The 19,646-nt window shown below is 53.2% G+C and overlaps 8 protein-coding genes across 8 annotated transcripts; 3 read left to right on the top strand and 5 right to left on the bottom strand.

The window, feature by feature from the left end:
* Positions 1 to 91: 91 nt before the first annotated feature.
* Positions 92 to 2,184, top strand: AYO21_10665 (hypothetical protein; the record flags this gene model as incomplete). Its single annotated transcript, XM_022660575.1, has 8 exons — positions 92 to 933; positions 990 to 1,016; positions 1,083 to 1,308; positions 1,377 to 1,504; positions 1,588 to 1,643; positions 1,705 to 1,865; positions 1,918 to 1,948; positions 2,033 to 2,184. The coding sequence occupies 8 exons, from the start codon at positions 92 to 94 to the stop codon at positions 2,182 to 2,184; spliced, it is 1,623 nt and encodes a 540-aa protein (XP_022507099.1).
* Positions 2,185 to 2,721: 537 nt separating this feature from the next.
* On the top strand, positions 2,722 to 3,798 carry AYO21_10664 (hypothetical protein; the record flags this gene model as incomplete). Its single annotated transcript, XM_022660574.1, has 1 exon — positions 2,722 to 3,798. One exon carries the CDS (start codon positions 2,722 to 2,724, stop codon positions 3,796 to 3,798), a length of 1,077 nt encoding a protein of 358 aa, XP_022507098.1.
* A 1,252-nt stretch (positions 3,799 to 5,050) lies between these two features.
* On the top strand, positions 5,051 to 6,889 carry AYO21_10663 (hypothetical protein; the record flags this gene model as incomplete). Its single annotated transcript, XM_022660573.1, has 1 exon — positions 5,051 to 6,889. The coding sequence occupies one exon, from the start codon at positions 5,051 to 5,053 to the stop codon at positions 6,887 to 6,889; it is 1,839 nt and encodes a 612-aa protein (XP_022507097.1).
* Positions 6,890 to 7,704: 815 nt separating this feature from the next.
* On the bottom strand, positions 7,705 to 9,649 carry AYO21_10662 (hypothetical protein; the record flags this gene model as incomplete). The annotated part of the gene is made up of 5 exons (XM_022660572.1): positions 7,705 to 7,876; positions 7,981 to 8,288; positions 8,335 to 8,810; positions 8,871 to 9,447; positions 9,521 to 9,649. The coding sequence occupies 5 exons, from the start codon at positions 9,647 to 9,649 to the stop codon at positions 7,705 to 7,707; spliced, it is 1,662 nt and encodes a 553-aa protein (XP_022507096.1).
* Positions 9,650 to 12,208: 2,559 nt separating this feature from the next.
* Positions 12,209 to 12,961, bottom strand: AYO21_10661 (hypothetical protein; the record flags this gene model as incomplete). Its single annotated transcript, XM_022660571.1, has 1 exon — positions 12,209 to 12,961. The coding sequence occupies one exon, from the start codon at positions 12,959 to 12,961 to the stop codon at positions 12,209 to 12,211; it is 753 nt and encodes a 250-aa protein (XP_022507095.1).
* A 692-nt stretch (positions 12,962 to 13,653) lies between these two features.
* Positions 13,654 to 14,670, bottom strand: AYO21_10660 (hypothetical protein; the record flags this gene model as incomplete). The annotated part of the gene is made up of 1 exon (XM_022660570.1): positions 13,654 to 14,670. One exon carries the CDS (start codon positions 14,668 to 14,670, stop codon positions 13,654 to 13,656), a length of 1,017 nt encoding a protein of 338 aa, XP_022507094.1.
* A 1,153-nt stretch (positions 14,671 to 15,823) lies between these two features.
* AYO21_10659 (hypothetical protein) lies at positions 15,824 to 17,545 on the bottom strand (the record flags this gene model as incomplete). Its single annotated transcript, XM_022660569.1, has 2 exons — positions 15,824 to 17,253; positions 17,314 to 17,545. The coding sequence occupies 2 exons, from the start codon at positions 17,543 to 17,545 to the stop codon at positions 15,824 to 15,826; spliced, it is 1,662 nt and encodes a 553-aa protein (XP_022507093.1).
* A 346-nt stretch (positions 17,546 to 17,891) lies between these two features.
* AYO21_10658 (hypothetical protein) lies at positions 17,892 to 19,127 on the bottom strand (the record flags this gene model as incomplete). The annotated part of the gene is made up of 1 exon (XM_022660568.1): positions 17,892 to 19,127. One exon carries the CDS (start codon positions 19,125 to 19,127, stop codon positions 17,892 to 17,894), a length of 1,236 nt encoding a protein of 411 aa, XP_022507092.1.
* Between the last annotated feature and the right edge of the window lie 519 nt (positions 19,128 to 19,646).

Below are 19,646 nucleotides of genomic sequence, written 5' to 3'. Positions count from 1 at the left end.
CGATCGGTGCGGTAAATGTTTCTTAAAAGAACATGGCATGTGTGTGAGCTGTACTTCCTTGCTCTTCATTCAGTTCATTCCCTCAGCTAGCATGGAGCATGAAAAGACCGCAGACCACCAACCTGGCGATACGAGGAAAACGGAAGAGTCTGATGCAAGGCGCCGTTCAAGTCTCGTTGACGTGCGCGACGATGAGTTCATCAACGTCTCTGGCCATAAACAAGAGCTCGACCGCCTCTTCAGCTCCTTCAGTGTTGTGTCGACAGCCATCACCACCGGCAATGTATGGATTGCCCTTGCTGGCACCATCGCCGTGGCCATTTTCAATGGCGGTCCCACTGGCATAATCTACGAATTCATCGTCGTCTCCTTCTTTTACTGGTTCATTGCAGCCAGTGTTGCCGAACTGGCTTCCGCAATTCCTTCTTCTGCGGGAGTCTATCACTGGGCTACGGTCACGGCTGGGCCACGTTATGGTCGTGTATGCGGATATTTGGCAGGATGGTGGAACTTCTTCGCCTGGATCTTTGCCACGGCTGTGACCTTGCAGATCACGGCAGCTATAATCATTACGATGGCCCAGCTCAATGCATCAACCTATGAGTATCAGCGGTGGCAGGTCTTTGTGCTCTTCTTGTTCTGCGCCTGGCTTTTCGCAGCAGTCGTGCTGTTCTTCAACAGGGCCATCCCCCTGCTCGAGCAAATCGGGGGCTTCTTCATCATTGCCGGGTTCTTGATCACGGTCCTCGTCTCAGCTATTATGCCGCACGTGCAGCATAGAGAATACGCCACTTCCCATCAGGTTTGGAACTCGTTCACCAATTTGACGGGGTATAGCAGTTCTGGATTTGCTTTTCTACTGGGAATGCTGAACGGAGCGTTTGCGGTCGGAGTGCCTGACCTCACAAGTCATTTGGCCGAAGAGATGCAAAAGTCAGTATTGATCACCCTTGCGCGACGAGACTTCGGCAACTGACAAGTTCCAACAGTCCCAGCAGAAACATTCCTGTAGCAGTGTGAGACTCCACCGTCTCTGTCCCCGTACCTCTTTTCTTTTTCAAGCGTAACTGAACTATTTCCAGGCTTTGGCAATATATCATCGGCTTCCTCACCGGCCTTCTGTTTCTGATTGCGGTCCTCTACGGCCTGACCGACCTCGACAGTCTCTTTGACACAGGCTACGTCTTCCCACTCGGCGAGATCTACCGCCAAGGTACAGGCACCAGTGCTGGAGCTATTGGCCTCTTGTTCCTCGTCCTTGCGCCCACCACGATTGCCTGCATGGGATGTTATCTGACGGCCTCGAGAGTGAGTTATGCCACAACACCTGGCCATTTCTCTCGTGAAGGGGACGATGTTACTCACGAACAGCCTAGATTTTCTGGACACTGGCCCGTGATCGCGCCACTCCTTTTGCGGGGTTCTTCTCAAAGGTCTCTCCGCGCTTGAAAGTCCCAGCGAACTCGATCGTTTTGTGTGCAGTGATCTGCACGATCCTTGGATGGTAAGTCCCTGACCAGAGAGAGATCGTTGTCTCCTTGATCTCCCTTGCAATACTGTTGAGCGTTCTGGGTTAACATGGTATAGTATCTACGTCGGTAACTTGACGGCCTTTAACGCCTTCACCAGCTCTTATATCGTCCGTAAGTCTTTCCCCCCTGAGCCGATCAATCAAGACGAAGAACGTTTCCTAACCCTACGTAGTCTCCATGGCTTCATACCTCTCCGCGATACTGCCGAATCTGCTATCCAGACGAACAAAGGTCGTCCCGGGACGGTTCTATATGCCCGGCGCGATCGGGCTCGTCGTCAACACGGTCTCGTGCCTGTTTATGATGGCTTTTATTGTGATTTTCTGCTTTCCGGTGCGTTTCACTCCTGGTTGTTGGTACATTCAATGCTGACCACAAATACTAGTTCGCCATGCCCGTCGACGCCGAGACGATGAGTGAGTTTCTTTTTTTCTTTCGTTCTTTTTGGCTGTCCCCCTTTCCTTTGCCTGGAGATGCGCGTCCGGCTGATCTTCGTGTAGATTATACGTGCGTCATTTTCGGAGGACTTACCATTATCATGGGCAGTTTCTACCTGCTTCTGAGACGGCAGTATGAAGGGCCTCGAGTGATCATGCTCGGTAAGAGCGTGGAGATGACGGCGCAGGAATACCGAAACTCGATTGCCGCGTGAAGACGACAACGGGACAATCGAGGCCAGTTTAGGATGACATATATCCGCGCCTGGGAATAAATTTCGAAGTTCTCGAACCCAACAAGCAACCTATCGAAATGTTGTCGTCCTTTTTTCCACCTCTTTTGACATTGGGTTTGTTCGTCCATTCCAACCAGCTGGCAAGTGGTAAGGGTGACCAATGGCCCAGGCAGTCTATTTTGAGTTTGGCGATTCTTTGTCCTGTTCCACGATGAAGAAAGAATACTTGTCGCAGCCCTCGACAATCATATTCTCAAACCATTGTTTCCAAGGTCCATGATTCTTTGTCAGACCTAGTCAGGAGTGCGTGTGTTCTTTGTTTCTATTTCTGGCGACCCATCCTGCGAATGTTTGATAAATCTCTCGATAGTATCCCCTCTGTCGAGGACATATATACCTCTGAATTCAACAGTGTGCAGATATACCACCATCGATCTCACAGTTTGTATCTGCTTGCTTCTCGTGTTCGTTTAGTTGCGCAACTTACTTTCTTTCCTTGGTAACAAATTTTCAGATATGAGCGCACCCAGACAGTCGTCGCCATTGTCGGCGGACGTGGAGATACCCTGTTCGATCGTTGCAGCACTGCGCGATACATCCGACATCAAAGCACAGGGGGCTGCGTCAGACAAGGTGTTGCGGATGGACACGATTCAAGAAGAATGGCCCGAGGCAGAACACGACATCCATTGTCTGCCCTGCTTGCATGTAGCTGGTGGAGCGACCCAGATTGACGACGGCACCAGTCCCGTCGATCAATCCGCAGCAGTTCCCGAATATGTTCTGAAGATCCGAGAGGCCATCAAGCTGCAGGGCCAGCGGCTGCAGAAGACGCCATGCGAGAGCGAGCAACAAGAGAAGCATGAGAGTGCAGGCGAGAAGCTGAACTCCCACATCAAAATCAGCAGCAAAAGAAAGCGGGCCTCACTGCTCTCGAGCGCAACGGAGCGTGGAAGGAATGTGGTATCCGAGGTCAAGTCCCGAAGCAAGAGGCTGTCGACAGTTTTCATAATGCAAACAAAGCACGATTCTGCTTCGGCCGAAGTCACATCAGAGCAACAGAAGCGCAGGCCGCTTCCTCTGGTTGTGGAAGAGGTGGAACGTCCTTCCGTCCTCACATCTCAGCCAAGGAGAATGTCCGCCATCTTCTCTCCGATGCGGTCGAAGTTGCCTGAACAAGACAAAGAAAAGCCAAAAATCAAAAGCAAGCCTCGTACCCCAATCTACCGTGGCGCAGGAGAAAACAACAGCACGACTCAGAATGCGGAATCCATAAAGAAACCTTATGCCGACAATGTCGAGTACACGGATAGCAACAGTGATGACGATGGCGAGGATGTAGGCCTGCTTTCGCTGAGACGGTCTGGATCATCCCAATCGCAGAGTTTCGATGCGTCCCATTTCTATACACCAATGGTCCCGGCTGGTTCGAGGCGGGGCCGTGAGTACCGCATTGGTAAAACACGATTCAGCCATGTCATTGATTCCGCAAGAAAGCTGGCCTCGAGGAGCGCTAGGGGAGTCAGACATAACGTCGGCGATACTCTGAAAGCCCGAGGCAGGGGTCGCGGATGGTCGAAATTGAAGATTTGAGATCGAAAACTGCGCCAACAGATGCTAGTCGGGCCTGGGTGACTCAACAGCAAAGGCGAACGAACGCATTAGTGCCTGCCCACGAGTGGATGTGCTTGTCGAACCAAGTGATCTTGTCAAAGTGATTCGTAATGGGGAGTTTAGCATCGCAAAAACTTCGGTGCTTCAACCTGGACCGCGGTGGGAAGGTGAAGCTATTTGTTAGTGTGCATGTTCAGTCAATACATAGAAAGCAACAATTTGCATTATAACCATTGCGCCATCTTGCAGGTTAACCACTTGCCCGAACTTGGGTATTATTATGTTGTTCATGCGCATTGGGGTGTGTTGTCCAGTGATTTGTGCCGCCCATCGGGATTCGCAATCCCCGTCAGAGCGCCATTGGACTCTGTCTGAAAGCACCTCGTAGCCAGCGGCATACCCCTCTTTCGGAAACGGCTCAAGCCTCGCACGTCACCGAGATCCCGATGTGCTTCAAGAGGTAAGGATGGAGGGGATCTGAACCTCGTATACTGGCGCACCCTGGCAAAGCGGAAAGGTATCTCTGCAAAACGCGACCATGGCGGAACGGAAGCCTGCGCCCGGCGCGCTGCATTCACCTAATCTGCATTGCTGATGAAACGCTGCGGCATGGAGGGAAAGGCGAGGAAAGTATAGGTAAAGGGTAGGAAGAGGAACGATTCGTCCGCTGGTCCCCGAGACGGCTGGAAGATAATTTGTACTTCGTCTCTCGTGGAACGGAGATAGAGAAGCTCGAGAAAGATGCTGAATATGGTCTGCATGTCGAGAGAGGAGGCCTATTTAGTCGATTAGCGGTTGGATTCAAAGAGGTTAGGCTTGTTCAAGCTGGTGTTTGTGAGGCTGGTGGTGCTTGCTGGATTTGGTCGTGGTGGGCAGCACAAACCCCAGCACAAACCCAGTTGGGTTTGTGCTCGTCCTTGGCAGTCGCTTGGTGCGAAAACCTGCGAAAGCCTCTTTTGATGAGACTTCAACCCTCCTCGTCGCCTCGTGGCCGCTGTCCAACCCGACGACCCAATGCTGAAATCCGTCCCCGGTCAAGCTATCCGTGGCCATCCTCATCGAATCACACCTCCTCTGGTGCATAGGCGCTTTCAGAATGCCATCAGCGCCCCTCGAGGCTCCAGCACCATCTCCAGCCCATATTAAATGAATCGTCTTTGTCATCAGCCAGTTTGTATGATATGGGTGGTCTCAAGATCTATTGCCTTGGGCAGGCTACAAAGAGACGAAGATGGACAAAGACAGCAACGACGACGATGACGGGAAGGTCCCGAAGCCGTACGATGGCCCATTTCTATTCATCAACAAAACCTCGGCGACCCTGGCCCGAAGTCGAGACGAGAGTTTCACTATATCCTCGCATGTGTCCAAGACACATCGCAAATGGTTGAAAGAAGAGAGGCTCAGGCGATTGCATGCATCTAGCAGCAAGGCTGTGGCAGCCCAACGATCGATTCTTCCAGCGGCAGCATCACGATTCCCAGGGGCTGGTCCATCAGACGCCGTCCTAGTGGACCATTCTGCGCCTGCACGGGCAGTCACCGACCCCAGTCAGTTACAAGACGACGGGAGCGCTTCGCGAGACATCGTACGACGTTCAGTGGTCGAAAGGGTGCGTGGCGACGAGCATAGTCATCCTGTTTACCCTTTCGAGGGCAGCCAAGAAAATATTGACCAACAACGAACGGCCTCCTACGAGCTATGGAACAGGCGTGCTTGGGCGATCAAAAAACCCTCTCTAGGCCTTTGGAAGGGTAATTCTGACCCCTTCTCGGCTGCCGCGGTACCTCTTGCTACTCCAGACCACGAGATCATCCGACTAGCTCAGCGATTTTTCGTGTTTGTGGCCTCGCCAGACCAGACGAGCGCAGTGTGGAGGGCTCCAATAGCCGACACTTCCAGTTCGCACGTTCATCTGGACAAAACTATAGGAGACGAAGCTGAAATCCATGCTATCCTGGCCGCAGGTTATGCCGTAAAAGGAGAGCTTTCCCCGCAGCTTTCCGAGCAGTCCATGACCCGGCAGCTGTTGCATAAAACCAAGGCTGTCGCACTCCTTCGAGATAGGCTAGTGAAACACGGCTTTTCACCTGGTGTCACTACATTGATTCGCCTCCTCATCTCTCTTGACTTTCACGTCTCTGATGATGAATCGGCACTCGTTCATTTGCGTGGCCTCTGGGCCATGGCATCGACGACACCTGGAGTTCTGGTGGACGCCCAAAATCTCCTCATGATCAGCGATGCGTGGATCTCCATATCACTGCTGAAGAGACCCGAAATATCGCCGGAACGATACGACCCCGGCCCACGTTCGCAGCATCCGTTTGACGAAGCTCTTCGAGAACTAGAAGATAAACATGGCATTGCCGTTACTGATGGTGCCAAGAGCGCAACACCGGAGGCTGCATTCGACGAAAAGATGTGGAGGCTGCTGGAGAGTGCCCATGAGATTGTGAATGCAAAGAGGATAGTGGGCGAGATCACTGATACCAAGTTACAAGAGTCGGTTGTCCATTGGATAAACAGTCGGAGCACTGCTATCAGCGGCTTCTGTACCACTGGGTATGTGGACGCGACAGAACTTGCGCAGTCGCCCACGCGGGATGATGTGAACAAGGTCAAGCAAACATTGATGGCCGCCGCGTGTCTTTGTGGGATGATGTTGATGAACTTCAAATTCTTGGATCTGGCCCACAACTTCAACTTCAGCAAAACATGCCAGAAGATTGAGCAAGTCCTCCACAGTGTCTCGCAGGCGCTGGAACAAGCGCGTCAACCAGCACAAGACAACGACTACATGTGGCTTTTGTTTCTCGCCGCCATGGGCAACGACATCTTTACCGGGAGGGGCGATCTCACTTACTCGTCGTGGCCGGTTACAGAGTTCCACTGTGTCAGAGAGCGTCTAAGCGTCCTTGTGGACCAGCAGTCCCCAGCCGCCATTTTGCGCAGGTATCCATGGTATCCAGAAATGGACATTTTCCTGCTCGAGCTACTTTGTCAGAGGGAACCTCGCGCACCTATCATCCCGTGGTCGAGGTGGCGGGATATTCTGAACCATGCTTGACGCTGAAGAGGGGGAGAACCAAACAAGGAATGTACCGCTGTTCCGTTCTGGCTTGTACAGCACCTCGCCTCATAACACCCCGAGCCATGACGAAGGTGCTGATAAAGTCATCGATACGGCAGCGCGAGGATACAAGGCGTGGTACGGCGTCTCCTCACGCCGACTGTAGCCTCGATTTTTGACTCCCATTGAGACACGAAGAGTGTCTTCTCACTCACACGGTGTACACGATCGTGCAACACACTACGCCGCGAGGAAACTAAACATCCATCGATATCGAGTCTCCCAGTCTGCCTATCGATCTATCTATCGGTTTTTTAGCCTGCCACTAGTCTCACAGCCTACCTATCTATCAATGAGCCGGTCAACCAGTCAGCCCGCCAGCCTCCTCCAATTAGCCAAAGTTGCCAGTTCAACCAGGTGATGATGATGACGACGACGAAACAACACCCCAGCCAAGTTTACGGGGTATGTGATAATGAGGTTATGTAGTTGCTACTTCCAGACAAATGGGTTTTACCTCTTTCAAATACTGGTAGAAAGAACATGGATTTTGTCAAGGGTTTGGTCTTAATCTTTTTTTCGGCGGTTCGCTCAATTCAATTCAATTGAAGCTCCAGTTGAGTGGAAGCCAGGGGTCCATTACAGTTCATCTCATTCATTTATTCGTCTTGCTTATTTATATGCTTATATACCTCTCCCCCCCTCTGTCATGCCTTCATTCCTTCCTTCCAGCAGAGGCTCTGTTCAGAAATCAAGTCCGCTCAGCTTCTTCCATCCATCGCATGCCATGTTGTGTTGGGCGAAAGAAGAATCTACAATTTATCTTCTAGGTAAAAAGTGCTCATGCGATACTGGCTCTCGCCGTCGTACTGGGCCAGCTCCTCGAGCGCCTGCTTCCCTTCGCGCTCGATCGTCTCCTTGATCTCGGGCGTGCGTGGCGTGATGCGGCATTCGAACGGTTCGGGGCGCATGTTCAGGCCGTTTCTGTGGTGGGAAAGAAGAAAAAAAAGAAGTGTTAGTATGTCCATACCGGTATGAGGTAACGCGTGCGCCAAAGAGGGAAATACTGCAACTCCGGCGTGACTTACGTGTATGCAAAAATATCCACGGGGATTTCCTTCCCGTCCTTGTCCAATGCTTTCTGGATGTTGAAGCCCCAGAGAATTCTTGCCACCGTCAGGAACGTGCCCTGTTCAGCCAACCCCTGACCGCTGCAGACACGCCGACCCCAGCCAAATGTCATGTAGCCCTTCTCATTCGGGAAGGGTCGGTGCAATGGGTGGCCTTCGAAGAAGCGTTCGGGGCAGAAGCGGTCGGGTTCTGGGAACTCGTTCTCATTGCGGTGGATCGCCCACACGTTGCCCTGCACCCATGTGTTCTTGGGGATGTACCAGTCCTGCATAACGTCGAGTGTTAGTCAAAAGGTCTGTGAGAAGCCATACCGCGAAGAATGCAAGCAGCTTTACCCTGAAATAGTCGTCTTGAATTGGAGCATGTGGTTGGCCGCCAATGATGGCCACCGATCGCCATCTGAATACCTCCTTCACAAACGCGCGGATATAAGGCAGGTCGTCGTCCAGGTTCGGGCTTCGGTACGATCCAACCACACGGTCAAGCTCCTCCCACGCCTTGGGCAGGACTTCGGGAAAGGCGCAACAAGCCAGAATGAACGTGATGAGAGTGGAACTCGAGGTATCACTGCCCGCGCCAAAAAGATTCCCGTTGAGCGAAGCGATCTCCAGGGTGGATAGATTATACTTGGGGGCTTCGTCAAAGATCTTCTTGGCGTAACATGTGTCGCCATTGCTCTTGCGCACGGCTTCTTCCGCGAGAGCATAGTAAAATGAACGGCCACGCCCCTTTCCAGCTCCGAGCCCGCACTTCCAGGGTGCCATCCAGTTGGGAAAGTACGAAAGCCCTGTGTTCATCGTTAATTTGGTGATTCTGCTCATGTCTCTCCGGAAAAGCTGGGACTTACAAGGGAATGTTTCCATCAACATTGGGAAGGTCTTGCCTGGGACGTTCAGTTCGGCGGCTCTTTGCATGACAGCAATGACTTCTGTGATGATGGGATCCTCTTTGCTCTTAATGCGACGATTGAAGCCGATAATGCTCACGACCGAGGCGGCATACCGTTCGAAGTGCATGACATAGTCGGCAGGGTCTCGGACCAAATCCAACGCCACGACTTTGCTTTCGTTGTTCTGGAAGCCGCTGTAGCTGCGAACATGCTGCAGACCGACACCCATGTGGGTCAATTTGCGATGCAGTCGCCATCGATCCCCGTAAAACATAGAGACGATATTCGACTGGCCCATCGAAAGTTCTCCAAAAACGACCATTCGAGGTCGAGACGAGTAGATACCCGCTCGCTTGTCCAACATCTCAGAAGCAGCCCAGGCATCGCAGATCCATACTGTGGGACTCCTTCCGATCCAGTACGTGATGACGGGAGTTTTGTACTGCTTGGCGAGGGTCTCGAAGTAAATCCAGGGCTTGTTGTCTGGCAGCTGGAATGTGTTACCCACGATCGGCCAAGGAAGTGGACCAGGAGGCTGTATGTGGAAGCCAGTTAGCGAGGATCAGTGCTACTCAATCTGTGGTCAAGCAATCTGCGATTGTTCTTACCATCTTTCTCCTCAAAAGGAGCATCCGGGCATAGTCGGCGATGAGAGCCAGCAGCCCGAAAAATGCAAGCCCGATGGCAATTTGGCTGGCACTAGGAGCCGCATGTTGGAGGTGAAGCATTACACCCATGATGAATGGCTGGTTCAGTCGAAATTGTGTAGGAATCTCAGACCACCATCTGGTTCAGACCGATGTCAGGGTGACTTGTGGAGGAGAGCTGGATTATATTGCGATCCCCAGAAGGATTTGTACGGGGGAAAGGTTGATTTGCTTGAAGATGCCCATTTTTGATAATCCATAGTCCATTACTGCCTATCGGCATGCTGCCATACCGTGCCTCTGCTCTCGGCATTTGTGCGAGAGCAACTCCTCATTTAGCCTGCGTCCCACTGGTTGAGGGCTTTGGTGGTTTTGGGAGAATGGACTTGGTGTGCTTGTGCTTTTCTGGACGTGGGGCTTTTGTCTGCGTTTGGGGAACTTGGTCATTTCAGAGGCTTGTTTGGCACGTGCAGGCCCCATCTTTTGGGTGGCACACTTGATGGCGGCCGTGTGCAGTGGTGTTGTTTGTGCGGAGGAGGAGGATGAGGAGGCGGAGGAAGTCGAGGTGATGGCGCAGTAAGTACAGAGTAATCCTAGCACACACGTAATTAGGTGCCTCGTACAAAAGAAGGCGTCGAGAAAGTAAACATGGCGGGCGGGGTTACGACCACCCAGAGGTAGCAGCACAGGCACCTATTATTGGGATGCCCGTTGGGTGCCGCGGTGCCTTGTGATTGACTATGAGTGCCCGAGGGTGCCCGTGGGTGCCCTCCTAGGTATCTAGCACTATGAAAGTGCCTCGTACGACGTGGACGATTCTTCTCCCTGAATCGTTAGTCAGCGAAATGAGGGGAAGCGTCTTGGTGGCGTCCACCACCATGACCTCAGCCTTGGTTCCTCCACCACATCGTTCCATAGTACCCTCGTCGTACTGCCCCTTTCCTCCTTGCCCTGATAGAGGGCATTCCAGATGGGCGAAGGCTGCATGCATGTCTGCTATGAGCAAATACCTCCCCTGTATACCGAAAAATGGATTATATCCAATGCTCACTGCTCAGTTTATGTCCCACAGATGCAAGATGGTGACATCCTGCAGGGCCATCCTCTGGCTCGGGGAACGGCCGGTCGCCTGGGATGTACTCTTGTGGTCCAAGTACCTAGGCATCTAGGTTTTGTTCAGATCAGAAACTGGTCAATACTGCCCCACTGGAATTCCAGAGCCATGTTGTTCTCAATGCTACCTTGGGACCAAAGAACAGTGACAGACATTTCGATATTCGAGACCTGCTCTCAAATATGGCTGTGAGAGCAATATACGCCACACACTGGATCAAGGACAGATTGGAACCTCTAAGAGAAGAGACAAGGAAATACCTCGTATATTCCTGGACGATACAACTATCGCTGCCCCACCCCTCGTCCAACTGTGTGCTTTTTCCACATCTGACGCGAGATCCCAGATTCTGGGTGGCTTGGATCTTAAATCCTCGGTTGCACAGATCGATTATTCCACGCGAACAATCAATAAATACCACTTCTCCCCGAGTGTTGACCATTTGTGGTATCGACTGGACGCAGACAGTCCGAAACATCTCCTTATTTAACCAACATAGCGCTGAGGGCCGTGACTGGACGAAAGGCGAATATAAAAGGTGAAGAATAGTTCAGATCCCTCCTATTGCTTACACTTGCGTCTCTAGCCACACAACATCTGAAACATCAGACGAACTGGGGTTTCCCAATGCCCTTCAACCTGCACTCACTCATTCACGCATGATCAATTTCTGTTCCTGTTACCCGAATCTCTGGATCCCGTGCTGCATCCGCTCTCAGAACCAGTCCAGTCCAAAATAGCACTCTGGACCGCACAAATTCAGAATCAAGCAATATCTGGCTTCGAGATATGAAAGCTTGGTTGTATTAGACATATCGAGGGTCTCTGAAAGCAATCGTTTCTGTGCTCGACTCCAATACCCTGACAACGTCCCGTCCACTCTAGGTGTTGCTGGATGTTGTGGGGGACGGTTTTCCGATGCACGGTCTCGTTCACGTTTGGTCAAGACGCAATGGCGGGCTCATTTTGCACATTAGGCCAGGGATGCCGTCGACCACATTCTCATTTCGAGGGCGGTATTCACAAGGAGGGCGTTGTGGCTTAAGTACTCTAGGCCAGCACTTGTCCGGCAACATTGAAAGGGGTAAAGTATAGCCTCAGGTGAACCGTCTCAGATTTGCGGAATGACGTGAGGGCAACATGCACATAAGACAAGCATTGTTTGAACCAGAAACCTGTTCATTCTGTAATAGAGCGGAGAGAAGATTGCATCAACCATGTCGACCTGCGCTGGAGATGGTGAGCAGTGCGCAGGAGAAAGTGCAGTTGGTCGTGCACTCGCCCCACCGCAGGCTGCGTCACGCTTCCAACGCCACCACGCCAGCTCAATCCATCAACGCGCAGCTTTGGAAGCCCAAATAAACGTCCATCAACCTCGCCAAAGTCATCTTCGGATTCTGCCTGTCACACCGCAGAATCGGCCACCTTTTAGACCCAGCGCCGGGCATAAGCATGTGAGATGCGCTACCCGAATCTGGCCTCCTGCGACATTGCCCGAGTTCGGGATCATCCTCGACTGACTGACTCGAGCTGCACTACAGACGAAGGGACAGATCACCCGCCTCCTTTGTCAGCTCCCACACATCAGTCCTGACAACATGGCCATCCGTGAACACAGAGGGAGGTGCTTCCCCGTCAAAATGATACAGCGCCATTCCGGCTGGCATCGTGCCCGGTTCTCCGAATTCCAGCAGCCCTTGCACGATGCGATATTTGATTGATCCTCGAAACCCTGGCTGCGTCGTGTACTTGTCATCCAAGGCCTTCCAAATCGATTCATCTGCAGTTCTCGTCTGTACACTAAGCAAGTATTTGGGCCGGCTGGTGCTTCCAGTGGTGTCATCAATCTTGCCCACAGTTTCGTAACTTCGCAGTGCTCCCCACCAGCAGGTGAACGCACTCCCAGTCGACCCGTCCGCCTCAAGAGGCAACAACTTGGAAGTTCTGGGCATGTCGTCGAATTGCTTGCTGGTCAGCCAGGCTAGATCGCTCAGCTTCACCAGGGCGAGGTAAGGCCATAGTGTCTCGCCAATGCACTTTTCAGATGCTTCTGGTGTGCCGCGCTCTGCGAATTTGGGATCGACGTGTGTGTCGGCGCTCGGATCAATGTTTTTATAACGCAGAAAAAGTCCACCGTTGCCGGGACACGCCAGGACGTCGCCCATGTGCTCTTCGTACCACGCGTCGAGCAGCGAGGCGGGTAGGTCCTTTTTCTGGACGCTGGTGGTGACCCATAACAGCCCTGGGACTGGACCTGTCGACGTGGCTGAGTTTGTTATTGAACCCATGGGGAGGTGATCTGAGCAAATTTGTCTCTTCTTTCTGAAGTTGTGCTGGGTAAGGAGTCGCTGAATTGAAAACAGTCACGAATGTCGCAGCCGAATGACTAACTCCCCCTCCGAGTGAGAGAGACGACGGCGTCTTTATGTATCGGCAGATCCGTGACTGTTCACGTTGCCGAGCCCGAGAGGTACATCAGTGAAGTCGCTCACCTGTTCGGCCCGTCGCTAATCACCTGGTGGCAACGGGGATGCGCGAACAGCTTATCCGTCCGTTACAATGAATGGCTCCTGCAACATAAGCTTCTCGCTAAGGGCAGATCGTGCTTCACTGGGATTTCACGTGCATTGCCAGCACATCACTGCGTGTCGGTTGGCCTTTCCTTCCCCTCTCCGACACAAGTCCAACCGGTTCAAGCGTGCAGTAGCCTTGGAGAATTGCTGAAGTTGCAGTTCAAGCGGATTTTTTACTTTGTCTCACGGGTGAGTAAGTCCAGCATTGACGGTCCGTTGGCGATCCGAGGGGTGATCCACTCGACTCCCAAGACAATGGTTGACCTATTGAATGAAGCGTGACCATGTCCTCGAGTCGCGGTCTCTACGTCGATAACTGAGGGACGATCACACCATCGAGGGTCTGTGGCAGATCATCTGCTGATACCAGCTCAAAATGCAAGACGTTTCAGATGGTCCCTTTGAGTCTACGCAAAATCAATCCAAACCCAGTACTTCATCCACCTGAACCCTTCTTCTAGCCTTCCAATGTGCCTGAGCTCATTGTTGCCCTCCTCCCCTTCTGTAGTGCCTGCCTCTCGATCTTGCCCTTGAGTCTGATGTTGCGCTGCCAATTCCTCCCTGAGACGATCCACGTTCCTCCCCAATAAAGTCGCGCCAGCCTCTACACTTTTGATCTTGTACTTGGTCGATTCCTGACGGATGACCTCGTCCCACATCCTCTTCCAGCTGGCTTCATTGTGTCTGTAGCGCGAGCCTCCGCCCAAGCGTCGAGGGAATTCGCCCGGGTTCTCGTTGCCTACCTGACATCCGCAGATTAGCACCCGGCCGTTTTTGGTGGTCATCAACTGTAAGCACCGGCGCGCCATGGTGACTTGTTGGTCCCAGTCGAAGAGATGGAAGACCGAGGTGGAATGGAGGATGCCGACGCGGCCATCGCACTTTTTGCTCAGCTCGCTCTCGGGCGAGAAATCGAAAACGTCGGCCGGGGCGATGAAGTGTTCGGCGCGTGGGAACCTGTCTTCGTCCCGGAACAGCTCATACCCGACCTCGATGAACTCTGGGCGCAGGTCCGCGCCGTAGATGCGGCTGGTATCACCGCCGTCGAAGAGCAGTTTGCGGACGTCCTGCCCCAAGCAACAGCCCAGATCTAGGAAAATCCAGTCCGGGTTCTTCTGTCCGTCGGTGCCCTTTGGCTCTTTAGTCATCTTTGGCACGATGTAGCCGTGGTACAAGGGGTGGCTGGACAGGTCGAGCTCGAGGAACCGCCAGCGGCCCAGACACGGGTATGGGTGCGACTTGAAGGCCCGGTCGCGCACCGTCTTGATGTGCTCTGTCTGTGCCTCGGGCGGGATCCCGGAGTACTCGGCCAGCAGCGTCGCCATCTGTGATGGTACCTGCTCCAATTCCGCTTTGTAGATTAGGGATGGGTGCATGAACCTCGCGCCGGTGGCGGCACCAGCGAGGGGATTGTTGTCTGACATTGTCTTTTCCTCCCCCCCGCCTCGATGGGATTGCTATGCACCGTGAGTGATGAGCGAAAGCGCTGTTGACTGGGTGTAGAGATTGTTCTCGTCACGATTGAGACCAGCTGCGCTCAATTTAGTGGAAATGGCGTGCGCACACACACACACGGACGGGGCAAGAAAGTATATGCAAGTGTGTGAAAGTAGGCAGGTTGAAGTGTCACCTGGGTGTAAACTTTAAGACACAAAGCCACCGCTCTCCATCTCTCGCTCAATGAGGGATTATATAGGGGTATTCTGTACCCTCACCCACACCCTCTTTATCCCACAAACCGGGCCGGACGGTCAGGGTTTTCAGAGGGCGGCGCCGAGATCTTTTGGCAAAAGTCCGAGTTCAAGAAATCAACCAATTCCGTTTCAGTGTTGTCTGATTTGTCTGTTTGTCTGAGATATCATGTGCACCAGGGGTTCAAGGACCTCGTATCGTATTCGGTATCGGTGCGCGATACAGCTCGTGGAATCGAGGGCGAGGTAGGCAGACCCAGGCAGACACCGCGGCACTTTTCCGTAACGGGTAATTGTCGCGAGGTGGTGACGGTGCTACCTTGCCTAGTACTCAGGTAGTGAGGCCGGCACCGGGCTTGACAGGGCGACTTGCCAGGTGTGTGACCGGAGGTTAAGGAGAAGAGAGAGGAGGGGCAGGGACAGGAGGGGGCTTGGGGGATGATGGGGAGACAGCAAGATATCTCCGTGGGCTTTGCGTCGACTTACATAGGTACTTGGGTACTTAGGTACTTACTTGGGTGCACAAGGTACTCGAGGTATCTGGGGTAATGTGCCAGAGGATCTCTCCATGTATGTAACCAGGCAGGTACATGTAGGTACCATCTAGCTTGGTATCTACAGTACATACTTGACCAGACCCAGTCTGCCAGTATCCCTGGCCAAACGCCGAGGCGCCGAGCGAAGCACCGAAGGCACTCGTGCTCGTACTCGTACTTGTAGAGTGTGAATCGTTGGTCCAACTCACTCACTCACTGGCATCGACAATGGTTTAGCTTCAAGCCAGTCGGCATTGCGTATGCAGCATACGAATATGCCACATGCATGTGAAAAAGGTGAATGTTGATACTCTATCGGGTGTCGACGAGAGGGCAAACGGCAAAGAATCTCAATCCAGGATCCACCTCTGCTTCTTCACCCGCTGCTTGTCCTTTTCCTTGTCCTTGTCGCTCACGACGGCCGCCTTGGCCCATGCAATGTCAATGTCCAACGACCGCTCCTGGCCCTGCTTCTTCAGGTACGTCACTTCGCCGGTGATGCTGTCTCCGCCCACAAATTCGTCCACGGGGTCCTTGATCAGGAAAATCCCTTGTTGCCAGTGCGTCGCTTCCGAGTGGGGTCCCGTCGAGAACGCGACCACGCCTTTCTCCTTGGCCTCGGCGGCTGTCATACCTGCCGCGATACTCTCAGAACGCGACGTCTGGAAGAAAATGTCGAACCAGATGACGAAGCCTTCGAGGATCTTGAACCCGTCCTTCCACGTCGTCGCGAAGGGCTTGGTAAAGGTCAAGTCGTCCACTGTGGTCCGGTGCAGATCCAACTCGAGAAACGCGACGCTCTCCCCGGCCAGCTCCTTCTCGTCGGCTAGCCGGACCAGGGCTTCTTCGTGTGCCTTCTCCAGCATCGCCGTCATGTCGAAGCCGTACACGTCCCGCCAAAAGTCAATGTGTGAGGCCTTCAGGTCCGAGTCGGCCAGTGGCGCGATGCGCAGCGTCGCGTGCGAAGGGACCATCAAGCCGTCCGCAGCAAGGTACTTGTCGCGCGCATAGATGACCGAGTCGAGCATGGACTCGTACAGCAGACAATAGCCCATCCACTCACTCACAATCACGTCCACCTTGGGCACCGGCAGAGTCACCTCCTCGATCTTCCCCCGCACGCACTTTACAACGTCCTGCAGGCCGTTGGTGAAGACGTTCTCGCGAGCCTTGTCAATGATGCCCGAGTTGTCCACCGCAATGACGAGCCGGGCACCCGCTTTCGCACAGAACATGGACAGTATTCCCGTACCACAGCCGACGTCTAAGACGACCTTGTCTTTGAAGAGGTGTTTGTGGTCATAGATGAAGTCGCGGTACGTGTCGGTACGTATGCGATCCTTGATCATGGATTCGTGGATCGCATTGTACGAGTATGACTGGAAATAAGCCTTGTCGAATTGCTCAGCGTTGTTGCTGCCTCGGTCTTTGGCCTGGGCTGCTGCATCCACAAGCGAAGCGCTCGATTCTTGCGGAGGGGCTGACTGCTCGATGCGATCCAGCATGGCGTTCTGCACCTGTTCTCGATAGGCGGAGAATTGACTCTGTAGAGTTTCCAGTTGTTCGCGAAGTTGTTCGACTTCGGAAAGTGGAGCCCCGCTCACATCCTCTTCGAAGACATCGTCGAGACTGTACAAAAGAGCATCGTCCTCTAGGACGGGCTTGAGGTACTTTTCGTCATCGAACAGCGCCTTGGACGAGACGTCAGGCCGTGTATGGCCTGCCTTGACCTCCGTGCGGATGTAGTTGACCAGTCGGACGAGTCCTAGGTAATCCAAGGCTAGTAAGAGGCAGAGTCAGCACGATCAGCCCTCTTCCTACATGAATCTTCAAGGTTTACCGAATTCTTGCCTCAACTTCCAAATATCTAAGCCATGGGTGTCTCGGCAATGGGCCAGCATGCTCTGTGCGTCAGGAAAAGTGGCTTCGTCAAGCAGAGAGATGATAGTGAGAGGCTCCTCGTCTTGCTCGATATCCTCCCAGCCTTCATCGTTGGTTGTATCCAGAGGATCTGACAAGGAAGAAGTGTCACTGTCGCTGTCGTCCAAGCGAGGCTCTGTCGAAGGGGCCATGTTGATGTATGGGGACTAGGGTCTCAGCAGCAGCCTTGACTCGGTGGGATGTCGGCTGATTTCTCACCAGACAATTTTATCCGTAAGATGGAATTTCAACTCGGCGGTATATGGGATTGAAAGTGAATGCGGATGGTGGAATGAAATTTCGAATGACGCCAAGACAAGAGAGAGATTTGTGTGTCATTTGAAAATCGTGAATTCATAGCCAATGGCTTTTGCCTCTGCATCGACCATCCTCTCTCCTCCTGCTCTGCACACATCCCCGCTGCCTGCCCTCACAGCTATCTCCATATCCCTCAGCTACACATGTCTAGCCATCTCGTAGCGGGAGTCTCTGTGATCTCTAACTCTTAGCGCTTCGGATCCAGTTTTCCACTTCCGCCTTAAAGTCCGGCTCATACAGCCAGCGCAAGTCAAACTCCTTCTGCACGACTTCATCCGCCAGATCGGCAGGGCGAGAACTCTTCGGCATCCTCCTCAAGTCAATCTGCTTGTTCAGCTCCAAGATCTTGTTGATCCTGTCTTGACGGAACCCCTGCCAGAACGTCAAGGCGTCCTCGAAATTGACACCGCCCGACTGAGCTGCCGCCAGGAGAAGCGAGAACATGTATACATCTTCGAAAGCCTGATTGATCCCCTGCCCGGCACTGGGTGGGATGGCGTGAGCGGCGTCACCCAGAATAACAACCCTGCGCTTCTGGGAAGCCCACCTGTCCAAGGGCGGAATGACGTAGAAGGGCCAAACGTTGATCTTGTCATGCGGGATCTTCGCGGTGGCAGTGACGGCGACCTCGCCAAATACTTCGGCGTCTTCTTGCAGGAACTTGACCAAGCCTTCTTTGTCTGCAAGGAACTTGTCCCATCCTTCTCGGCTCAGCTCGTCGATGCGCTTCTGTCTCCCGAAGAACATTTCCGAGGCGTCCGGTTTCTGAGGCGCGATCACGAATGCACCCTTGCCCTCGGCCGTGATAGTAAGGGGCTGGTCAATCTTTCCGTAGGGGTAGGTGACTTGGCTCGCTGGAACGGCTGAGGTGATGCCTGCCATTCCGATGAACTTTGGCTCCACGTCTGGATAGAGGTATTTTCGGACAGACGAATGGATCCCGTCCGCTCCGACGAGGATGGACGCGGTGGATTGGGTGCCATCAGCCGACTCCCAGACAACGTGGTCTGCGGTCTCCTCGACGACGCGAGCGTACTTTCGACCAAACACCACGGGGATACCCAGGGACTTGACCTTGGACAATATCACGTCGATGAGCTCGTGGCGATAGCACCGGTTTGCCTGGTAGCCGTATTTCTCCTTGCCGCCAAATTCGTAGATCTCGACGAGATCACCGTCGACTGTCACCACCTTGAGAAGTTCAAAGTTGTAGCCCCGACCACGGACATCCTGGTACAAGCCCAAGGCATCCAAGACCTTAAGGGCGTTTGGGGAGAGCATGACTGCGCCGCCGATGTTGAGGGGCGCTGGTCTAGACTCGTAGATTGTGGCCTTGATGCCTTGTTCATGCAGAGCCAGAGCCAACGTGAGACCTGCGAGGCCCGCGCCGATGATGGCCACTTCGGGGGTCGACATGTTGAAGTTATGGAAAGAGAGAGAGAGAGGTTGTGTCAAAGTGTCAATTGCGTAAGTATATTGCGGCTTACTCTTTCGTCGTTGTCGTTGTCGTTGTCGTAGTCTTACTTCTTCTGTCGGTAATTTGCGATATTCTTTGCGAGGTGAAGCTCTTTGAACTACGCAATGGATAAAGAAGTGTTGCTGCGTTCAGGCCAGACCTTTCGTGTCGTGTATGATGTATGATATATATACCTGTCGAGGGGTCCTCGAGTTGCTTATAATCCGTCGTCGTCAGGCGTCCCAACTCAACGTACGACAACCGGGTATGCCCTGGTTAGCAGGCATTCTCCTGCGGCACCGAGCCTGTCACCCAGTACATCCTGACTTGATTGTGACTCTCTCTCTCTCTCCCTTTCGCGCCCTCGATCTCGGTGTGTATATGTGTGTGTGAGTATCTCGCTCTCGATGGCGATGGTGACGGCTGACCGAGTATACCCCGCCTCTTAACGGGGGTAGTTGAGTATCGGCTGAGTGCCA

The sequence above is a fragment of the Fonsecaea monophora genome, assembly GCF_001642475.1.
Source record: "Fonsecaea monophora strain CBS 269.37 chromosome Unknown Scaff127, whole genome shotgun sequence".
Classification (NCBI taxonomy): Eukaryota; Fungi; Ascomycota; class Eurotiomycetes; order Chaetothyriales; family Herpotrichiellaceae; genus Fonsecaea; species Fonsecaea monophora.
Note: the sequence above shows the minus strand (reverse complement) of the source record. Positions and strands in the feature narration are given on the sequence as shown.